Source organism: Pituophis catenifer, unplaced genomic scaffold, assembly GCF_029215685.1.
Source record: "Pituophis catenifer annectens isolate HBS135680 unplaced genomic scaffold, rPitCat1.0.hap2 SCAF_10, whole genome shotgun sequence".
In the NCBI taxonomy this organism is placed as follows: Eukaryota; Metazoa; Chordata; class Lepidosauria; order Squamata; family Colubridae; genus Pituophis; species Pituophis catenifer.
The window spans coordinates 18,060,385-18,071,191 of record NW_027256890.1 but is presented as its reverse complement, the minus strand read 5'-3'; the positions used below and the strand labels follow the sequence as shown (position 1 = coordinate 18,071,191).

Here is a 10,807-nt window from a genome sequence, read left to right as displayed (position 1 = left end):
CTCTTGTGCAAAAGTGTGTTTTTGCCAGGATACATCTCAGCACCTTAGACCTTAGGTTTTGGAAAAGCTAGTTTTCCACCTGCCCCGACATAAAATGACAACAAAATGTGAGTTTTATCTGCAGGATCTGTTCGAATCTCAGGGTGTCTTTAAAATACCTGTATTTCTTTGGAAGATATATTTTGGAGGTCAATTTTAGGAAGTTTTCATCGGGGGGACAGAAAGGGGGTGGGGGAAATGGATCTGTCATGGAGAAGTCGGGCCTAAGCCACCAATCCTTGCCAGTTTAGCAGTCTAGCATTCCGACTGGCATTGGGTTGGTCGCGGAGGTGGGATTCACTTACCTTCCCTACCGGTTCGCAAATGTGAGCACACGTGCCACGTCTACGCAATGCGCACGGCCTTCCGCACATGCTCAGTCACGCATTACATTACATTACATCCGGGTGGGCGGAGCCTCCTGCAGTCGCCGCTACCAGTTCGTGCAATTTGGACAGAACCGGCTGAATCCCACCACTGGGTTGGTGACTTTGGCCCGACTTTTCTGCTAAAACCTGCACCATGTGGGTATTGATAGGACGATAATCCTGGACAAACCGCAAGACCATCCGTGTCGGTCTGACATTTTAAATCCTTGCAAATGGTTCGGCTTGCAAGAATAAATTTAAGATGCTCTTAGCTTTTCCGTCAAGAGCTGTCCAGGTGACGCCACTCGCCATTTGCACAGAAAAGCCCACTACGTTGCATCGGATGTACGTGTGGACCTAACTCAAGCCCTTTTCCTATTCTCCTCTTTTCCTTGGGTTTAAAAAAAAAATATGGTGAAATATTTAAAGAACGGGGGAGGGGAGGGGAAGCTGTGTAAATACCGGTTGAAAAAGTTTTATTTTTTTTTAAGCTAAGTGTAGAGAAGTTGGTCTTTTAGAAAGCGTGCGCTGGAAACCGTTTAGTCTCCTTTTTAATTTAATTAAACCACGGTGCATACTGGTATGATGGTTGGGTTTTATTGGCTTGTTGCTAACTCTCTTTATTTTTGTTATTGCTCTTATACTTGTTTGCGGGGGGGGCGGGTTCAGGTGGAAAGGTAACCTCTGAGCATTTGAAAGGCAACTGATCAAATCCGCATAAGGTTAATTCCAATTTTTTGATCTATGGTTCTGGCAAACTTTCATTTAATTATTCTGATGTCTGTTTGTGAGTTTTGGATTAAGTTGCTGAGACGGTCAGAATTCGGTGGCCGCCTTGACATCGCTAGAAATTAAATTTCAGAAATGGACACTTCTTGTCTGTAAGGGACCTGCAAGATTAAATGTGCGATGATTGGGAAAATAAAGTATTGGGGGGGGGCCCACACACACACACCTTGAAGCCCCCAGACCTGAATTAAGTGGGAAGATGGTACAAAACAGTTGTAGAAATGGGAGTTAGACCTGGATTAGAACAAAACATCTTAACAGATTTATTTGATATCACGGTGGTTACATACTGGTCCCTAATATTTCCATAAATGATTTCCAAAAACTTCGGGTGGCCTAGCAAGCTGAGAATTTTGCAAGTACAGAATAGCAGGGCATTTAGGGGTTAAATGGAGCCTCCCTGTACAGGGGCAGAGTATCTGTTAAATGCCAGGAGGTGGAATCGAGCACCGGATGTTGGTTTCCCGTCCTAAAACATGACCCAAAAATAAAAGAGTCTTTCTAAGCACTGATATATATGTGCCATGGATAAATAGCACTATTTCTGCCTGATTCCCTATACGGGCAGTCCTTGACTTACGACAGCTCATTTAACGACCGAAGTTACAACGGCACTGAAAAAAATGACTTACAACCCATTTTTTCACACATCCATGGTTAAGAATCTGAGATCATTTGCTGATGACATGCACAGGCCTAATAAAACAAAATTTACCTGCCTCTTGATGGCTTACAGCCTGCAAACCCTTCGCCCCTCGGTAAGGGAAACCGTGGCCGTCACCAGCTCTTTTTTTTTCCCCAGGGGATTTTGGTTTTTTTTAAAAAAATGGGGCTCGATCGGGGGGGGGGCTTCCCAGCGTGAGAAGCCCACCCACCCTAAGTTGGAACCGGGAGAGGGGCTGAGTTTGATCTTGGACTCGCGAGCCAATGGATAAATTTCAATTTTCGTTGAAAATTGCTGGAATGAAAATCAGTGGCGGCTGCAGTTTGTGAGAATTGTGTGAGTGTGTTTGAGTGAGTGTTGTGTCGTCCTGCTTTGCTGCTTTGTGTGCCGAGCAGCAGTAAAAAAAAAAAAAAACTCAGGAAGAAAAATTACAGAAAGTCGGGAAGGGAATGTTCTCAAGGCAGGGCTGACGGCCACAGAGGAGAGAGGACGGAGGGACGGGAGACGGACTCTTAAAGCGGTGTGAGCATCCCCAGGTAAGCCATTTCTGAGCTGTTTTTGAAGATATTTGCAGGGGAGGCACCTGCCTTGGGCAACTTTCTTCTCTTTGGAAGGAGAAAGTGGTGAAACATGTATTTTTTATTTTGTTCGGGGAAGGCGCGAGGGGGGCGTAACTGAAAGCGTTGCAAAATCGCTCTTTCTATTAAAAGAATAACAGAAGAGTTATTCTGGAAGGGACCTTGGAGGTCTTCTACTCCAACCCCCTGCTTAGGCAGGAAACCCTCCACCACTTCAGACAAATGGTTGTCCAACGTCATCTTAAAAACTTCCAGGGTTGGCATTGAGAGGCCAGCTTAGCGTGTGAACGTAACCCAATCGGCGTCTGGGCATGCTGAAGTCCCAGGTTCGAATCCAGAAACGTGGGGGTCGGGGGGAAAGACCTGCCGGAAAGTCGAAGGAAGGCTGAGTCAATGAAGGAAGCTCGTCTTTTGCTTAGCTGGGACAAGTGATGGGATTCAAGGAATTTAACAACTGGTTCTCTGCCCTAATGATTTCTTCCAACAACCACTTTGCCAAACTGCTCAGAAAGTTAACAGCCGGTTCTCCCGAAGTGGTGCGAACCGGCTGAATCCCATCCACTGGCTGTGGGATGTGTAGAATCGAGGTTTCCCCGTTGCAACTCTGCGTGACGGCAGCTTGGAAGGCTGAAAGATAAAAGGAAGCTTTAGCCCCGTTTCCTTGTGTGGGTGCTAATGTAAACACCCAAACACCTTCCTTTTTTTTTTCCCACCTTCCTTTTTTAAAGAAACTATCCAGAGCAATGATTTCAGCCCACGGTTATCGCCGCGTCCAAGGTGCCGAGAGATGTTCTCCGCTCGATCAGAAATAAAAAATAAGCTGCTTTTGAAGAGTCAGAATAGAAAATCTGGCAGGGGGAGACTCTTAAAATATAATCTTATTTTTTTCTTTTTTTTAAAATATAGGTTTATGGAGGAGTTTTTGGGGAAGACGCAGCACTGAGCTTTTGTTCCCATCTGGCGTTTCTCGGCCCCAGATATTTGTGGGTTGTGTCAGTCCCCACATCCAGAGGGAAGATTTTTGACAAGGGACTTACAGGCCACCCCTTATAAGGATCCCATTTTTTTTATATACCGGAGTTTATGAAGCTTTGAAATTTGGAGCTTTCCAGCCATAAAAACCAGCAAGGTAGGTTAAAATATCTGGGTAAAATGTTCCAGAGGGTGGAAGTTCAACCAGGTTCAAATCCAACAGGTTTACAAACGGCAGGGATTTGTCCTAACAAGCAGATGCCCGCAGGATTCGATGCGGTGTCTTTGTGAGTTAAGGGGAGCGGATTTTTAAATCTGAGCTCCTCAATGAGGACTAGACGCTTGCGCTGACCTGGAGCGTGAGGGATTCTCCTTCCAGGATAAAACCCAGGTGCGTCTTCGGAGGAAAAGTGAAGAGGGGAGTTGATTCTCGATGCATCTCTGTTTTTTATTTCCGTATAGAGAAAGGGGGAAATTCTGGTTTTTGTTTTCCCCTCTTTGTAAATCTGTGATGGCAGGACTTTGGGGCCAAAGTAAATCTTCCATTTAAGCTTCGTGGGTTTTTTTTTTTATTATTATTATTATTTTCTTCTCTTGCTGCCTCTCCTTGGCCCACTTTGCCTGCATTGGGTTAATTAAATGTTCCCATTAAGATGCAAATTCCGAGCCAGAGGCTCTGCGGGAGCGATCGCTTCCCTCTATCCGCCCGCTGAAAATGTGCGAGGTGCCAATTTTGCATCACATTTTGTTCTCCGTAAAAGGGTGAGGACCAAACAGGGCTGTGAAGAAGAAAGAACAACTGCAAATTCTTCTCCAAAACCTTTGAGATTATTTTTTTTTCCCACCCATCTATGCTTCCCTTAAAAATTTATTTTTCCTTCCCCCACAAAGCATCTTTCTTTCCTACTTCTGGGAAAAACTGGGATCCCCCCCCCCCAAATTTGCTACATAGCATCTACGGGATCTTCCCAGAGTGCCATTGGGCCTCCCAGAGTCCATCTATCGCACCCCCGACATCTCAAACCCTTGCGCTTAACTAGAACAAACTTGGAGAGCTTTAGCAAGCGAGCCGTTTCACGTTCCTGCCCTTAAATTTTGGCAATTTTAAAAAAAAAAAATCCAGCTTCTTTAGCGGGCCTGTGAAAGCTTTCCTGAATCTTTTTATAGGCGCACTAAGCACAATAGGATAAAATGGGGGCTGCGTTATTGTTAGGATTTGTGGTTTCGAAGTGGTGGGGAGGGAGGGAGGGAGTGGCTCGCTTCGGCTGGCCAAAATTAATCCAGAAATGTTCTCATCTTGAAATTACCTGAAAGTAGGACAAGAAGAAGTAGTAAGTGGTTGGAAAGTTATCAAGGAGAGAAGCAACCTGGAATTGAGGAGGATCTTCCTGACAGTGAGAACAATTAATCAAGTAGAATTTAAAAACCTTGCCTTCGGAAGATGTTTATTTATTTATTTATTTTTATTTGATTTATATGCCGCCCGTCTCCGGAGACTCAGGGCGGCTTACAATGCACTAAGCAATAGCCTTCATCCTTTTGTATATTTATACAAAGTTCAGCTTATTGCCCCCACAAACTCGGTCCTCAATTTACCTACCTTAGAAAGGATGGAAGGCTGAGTCAACCTTGAGCCTTGGAGAGATTCGAACTTGCAGTAATTGCAGACAGCTGGTCTTAATAACAGGGTGCTTTAGACCACTGTACTACCAAGGCTGTGTGGGGGCTCCGTCACTCGAGGTTTTTAAGAAGAGACTGGACAACACTTTGGGGACATGGCCGTGCAGAAGATCCCCAAGCCCCCTAGATGTTGCCTTCTGGCATGAACGTCCAACCTCTCCTGACCTCTCCTGACCCCTCTTTCTCCATCATCTCCTGCCCCCCTGGGCTGCCCCGTAGCCTCTGTGTTCTTGGCCTCTTCGTCTCTTGTTTTGCTACGGACGTCCGCCTCTGTTTTAATGCACCGGTGGGAAATTTGCCAAGGAGCTACTTAAAAGAAATTGCATCGTGGTGGCTGGGTGGAATACGGGAGCTTTCTCTGCGATGCCCTCTGAGCATGGATGGGCGATAGAAGCCCAGGGTTATCAGAGGCATTCTTGCTTTTTATTCCGGAGTTCACGGTGGAGGGTACGTACGCAGCGGTGGGCTTCAAAAATTTTAGCAAGGGGTTCTTTGCCCGGTTGCTGGGTGGGCATCGGTGGTGGGTTGCCCCCCTGGTTCAGACCGGTTCGTAAGAACCGGTTGTAAAACTGTCGAGAGGCCCTGGATGTCATCATCAGCAATCTGCGCATGTGCCGAAGCAAGGCGCATGCACGAGCGATCCCGTTGCGAACCGGTAGTAAAGGTAAGTAGAACCCACCCCTGGTGGGCGTGGCCTAATCGGCCTCCTGCACCATGGCGGGGAGGGGGGGCGTTTTTGCCCTCCCCGGGCTCCGGAGGCTTTTCTCGAGCCTCCGGGAGGGCAAAAACGGCCTCCCCAGGCTCCGGAGGCCCTCTGGCCTTCTTGAACTCTCAGTAGGCCCATTTTTCGATCTCCCTGAGCGTCTGCATGGGCCCTGCACGTACCTGCATCCAAAACGGGCTGCGTGGAGACTCCTGGCCAGCCAGGAGCGGGATTTGGGGGTTCTCCGAACTGCACAGAATCTTAGCTAAAGGTTCTCCCGAACCCCTACGAACCCCCAGCAGCCCAGCCCTGTATGTATGCGTTCCATCATTCAGAATAGAGCTGGAAGGGGCTTCGAAGGTCTTCTAGTCCAACCCTCTGATCAAGCAGGAGACCCTAGACCATTCCAGACAAGTGGCTGTCCAGTCTTTCCTTTAAAAGTGTTTTGAGCACCCAGAACTTCTGGTGGCAAACAGTTCCACCGGTGAATTGTCCTCACTGTTAGGAAGTTTCTCCTTAATTCCAGGTGGCTTCTCTCCTGGATTAGTTTCCATCTGGTGTTTCCTGTCCTGCCTTCAGGAGCTTTGGAGAATAGGTGGACATCCCCCCCCCTTCTTAAGACCCCAAAAGTTTCTCAGATGTGGCTTACTTAGGTAAGAAAACCCAAGATGGGGGGGGGGGGAATCCATCTTGAACTGCAAATGTTCCTTTCCAGATGTTCAAAATCCAGCTTCAGTATGGTAGGTCTTCTTCTTCCTGTTTGTTGATGCCTTCTAACTGTTGGTGCCTTTGTGTTGTTTAGCTTGTTGTTTCAGGAAGTTCTCGAGATGTTGAGCAAGACCTCTGAGACGGATCTGCCGTCCTCTTGGTTCCAAATCTTTCTGGGGATGATCTTCTTGGTGGGATCTGGACAGAGCTGCTCTTTCAGATGCAAATGTTTGGTTCAGGAGAAAGTTGTCTTCTGCAACAGCCGTAATCTGACCATTGTGCCCGTCAAGATCCCCCCGGATTCAGAATTCTTGGACTTAAGCCAAAACAGCCTTCGTACCCTACATCAGGGCATGTTCTCCCGTCTCCAAGCCCTAAAAGAGCTGGATCTCAGCTACAACATCATCTCCAACATTGAACAGGGGGCCTTCAACGGCCTTCAGAAGATCATGACCCTCCGACTAGCGGGCAACAAGTTGAAGATGGTCCCAGATGGGGTCTTCACAGGGCTGCCCAACCTCTCCGTTCTTGACCTGAGGGACAACAAGATCCTCGTCTTCTTGGATCACACGTTCAAAGACCTCTTCAGTCTTGGGAGCCTGGACATAAGGGACAATCCTCTGGTCTTGATTTCAGGTCAGGCTTTCCAAGGCCTCCAACATCTGAGGAGGTTCACTCTGCAAAAATGCAACTTCACCAGCCTGCCAACCGAGGCCCTGTCCCACCTTCACCATCTGGTGGAGCTTCATCTCCATGTTCTCAACCTCAGAGTCCTCCACAACTATTCCTTTCGGAAACTCCATCAGTTGAAAATTCTGGAGATCAACCAGTGGCCTTTCTTGAAAATTCTGGAGCCCCAAAGTCTTTCTGGCCTCAACCTCACTTCTTTGTACATCGTCAGATGCAACCTCCATGATGTTCCTTATAGGGCCATCAAGCACCTGGCCCATCTCCGTCTCCTTGACCTCTCTTACAATCCCATCTCAATGATCCGTGGAAGGAAGTTGCTGGATCTCTCCCGCCTCCGAGAGTTCCACCTTACGGGTGGCCGACTGGCCACGATCCAAGCCAATGCGTTTGAAGGCCTTGTCCATTTCCGTCTCCTCAACGTCTCAGCCAACCATCTGCAGACCCTTGAAGAAAGGGTCTTCCACTCGGTGGGGAACCTAGAAGTCCTTCGGCTGGACCAAAACCCCTTGGCCTGTGACTGTCGCCTCCTTTGGATCTTGAAGAGACGACAGAGGTTGAACTTTGAGGCTCAGCTGCCCATCTGCGCCACCAGCTCAGAAGAAGGAGGAGAGAAGGTCTTCCATGACTTCTCCAGTGCTCTGGCACACCACTTCACCTGTCGGAAGTCTACGATTGAGAAGAAGACCTTCCAGAAAGTGGTTGTTCAAGAAGGGGAGGAGGCCAACTTGACTTGTAGCGGTGATGGAGATCCACCACCCAGTATTTCTTGGGTGAACCCTCAAAACATCACCTTAGACTCAACTGGCAAAGGCCGGTCAACCGTCCTTCCTGATGGGACTCTTAAGATTCTTTATGCCCTGCTTGAAGACAGTGGATTCTACCATTGTGTTGCGAGCAACGCGGCCGGCAATGATTCTATGGTAGCTTCTCTCCAGGTTCTTGTTCCTCTGTTCAACCAGTCCCTGGTCTGGAAGGACTTCGGTCTGCGCAATAAAACGATGATCTCCTCCATCTTCTTCCTCCACGCCAGCATCTGGCTGGGCATCTTGACCATCGGGATTGTCCCTTTTCTCTGCTCCGTCCTCATCTGCTTCACCTTCATCTTCCTCTACAGCAGAGGCCGAGGGAATGTCACTCACCAGGTGATTCAGGCCGAGACCCGTCCTTCCCGAGGTTACAAGGCCATCGTGGGTCAACGAAGACCCTCTCCCAAAAAGCCACAAAGAACCTCACCCAAAAAGCCGAGATGAACTCTTGAGGTGGCAGCTCTTCACGTTCATTCTTCTCCACCAAGAGGTTCAAGCAGATAAATTGAGGGGGGGGCTGGCTTTTTGAGAATTGCAACCATGTCTTTGGTTCACCCCAATATGCCATCTTTCTCTCACCTGGAGTCACAGCTAGGATATATATATATTTTAAAAACTAGCAACGGATTGAGTGACATCTCCCTTGCCATTTTTTTTTTAAAAAAAACCCTTAACTGCTCATCAAACTTTTTTTTCCAAGGAAATGACGAATAGGGAAATAATTCTGTAATTACAGGAAAAGAAGATATGAATTCAGATGTAACCAAAATTCAGGGACTTTTGTCAACTCAGCCTGTTTATTAATAAATACATGCCATTCTTTCTTGCACCTGAAACATCTAGTGGGTGGTGGTGGTATTATTATTATTATTATTATTATATTAATCTGAGCAATTCTATTTATTTTTTTTCTCCAAGTCTGTACAGAGCAGAATCCACTCTCTGTAAGAACAATCGGGCAGTTTTAGAGCAGTTGGAAGTTTGTAGAAGTTTCTTTTTCATTGAAAAAAAATCTAAAAGGTATGCTGGCTGGGAGATTCTGGGAGTTGAAGTCCACACCTGCTAATTGGGGGGTTCTGGAAGTTGAAGTCCATGCATCTGGCTGAGGCATTTTGGGTGATGAAATTCACCTGTTGACGGGTGGATTCTGGGAGTTGAAGTCCCCGCATCTGGCTGGGGAACCGAACTGCAGGGGCTCACTTAACAACGGTGGCAACAAAGGTCGTAAAACGGGGCAATGCCTCGCTTAAGAACAGAATGTTTGAGGCTCAATGGTCGTAAGTCTACCTGTATTAGGGAACTGAAGTGTGCCCCATTTTAAAGGAACGTGGTTGTCTTATCGGTAGTCCTTGCTTTTCCTGGAAATTTCTGCACGGAAGTGGGTTTGAATCAGTGGTGAAATGCAAAAGTTTTTACAACTGGTTCTGTGGGCGTGGCTTGGTGGGCGTGGAAGAGGAAGGATACTGCAAAATCCCCATTCCCTCCCCACTCCAAGGGAAGGATACTGCAAAATCTCCATTCCCTCCCCACTCCAAGGGAAGGATATTGCAAAATCCTCATTCCCTCCCCACTCCAAGAGAAGGATATTGCAAAATCCCCATTCCTTCCCCACTCCAAGGGAAGGATACTGCAAAATCCCCATTCCCTCCCCACTCCAAGGGAAGGATACTGCAAAATCTCCATTCCCTCCCCACTCCAAGGGAAGGATATTGCAAAATCCTCATTCCCTCCCCACTCCAAGGGAAGGATACTGCAAAATCCCCATTCCCTCCCTACTCCTGGGGGAAGGATACTGCATAATCTCCATTCCCACCCCACTCCTGGGAGAAGGATACTGCAAAATCCCCATTCCCTCCCCACTCCTGGGGCCACCCAGAGGTGGTATTTGCTGATTCTCTGAACTACTCAAAATTTCCGCTACCAGTTCTCCAGAACCTGTCAGAACCTGCTGGATTTCACCCCTGCTTTGAATTCTCCCAGGCCAAGGAAGGGAAATTTGAGGAAGGAAAAGGCCGATCTTGCAAATGTTAAATTGCCGGCTGAGAAAATGATGCCTGGTTTGCATCCTTGGTGAAGCCGAGGAAGGGCTTATGAAGATGACTGTCATTGCGAGGTTCAGCGTTCATTCCAGCCAGCAGAAAATTAGAAAATTGGGTGGGTGGGCTACCATGATGACGTTCAGGAGGAGGAACAAGGGATTCTCGAATCGCTGCCCGGCTTCCAAAACCTCTCCCTCCTGGAGAAAGGCAAGGGGCTTTCGCTTGAAAACAAGGATGACACAGCAAGAGGGAACCTTATTGATCGAGCCAGCGAGCGGTTTATTTTGGCTGAAAGCCCCCCCAGGAGATGGCGAAGCAGAAAGGATGAATTTCAGCCTGGGGTCTCCCATAAGTGCTCTGCAGGAGGAGAGGAAGACGGGAAGGGAATTGGAAAAGAGGGGGGGAGGGAGGGGGGAAGAAAGGAAGGAAATTGAAAAGGGAAGGGAGGAAGGAGAGAAAGGGAAGAAAGGATGAAGGATAGAGAAGGAAGGAAAAGAAAAAAGAGGAAAGAAAAGAAACGAAAGGAAAGCAGAGGGAGGAGGGAAGGAAATTGAAAAAGAAAGGGAAAGGAGGAAGGAAAATGGGAAGAAAGGAAAGGATAAAGGATACAGTAGGAAGAAAGAAGAAAGGAAAAGAAAAAAGCAGAGGGAGGGAAAGAAGGGAAGAAAATTGGAGGAAGGAAGAATTTCAAAAAAGAAAGGGAAGGGAGGAAGGAAGGAAGGAAAAAGGGAAGAATAGAGTAGGAGGAAAGCAGAGGAAGAAAGGAAGGGA

General features: G+C 47.5%; 1 protein-coding gene across 1 annotated transcript; it reads left to right on the top strand.

The window, feature by feature from the left end:
* Positions 1 to 6,620: 6,620 nt before the first annotated feature.
* LINGO4 (leucine rich repeat and Ig domain containing 4) lies at positions 6,621 to 8,441 on the top strand. Its single transcript, XM_070950913.1, has one exon. The coding sequence runs from the start codon at positions 6,621 to 6,623 to the stop codon at positions 8,439 to 8,441; it is 1,821 nt and encodes a 606-aa protein (XP_070807014.1).
* The last annotated feature ends 2,366 nt before the right edge of the window (positions 8,442 to 10,807 follow it).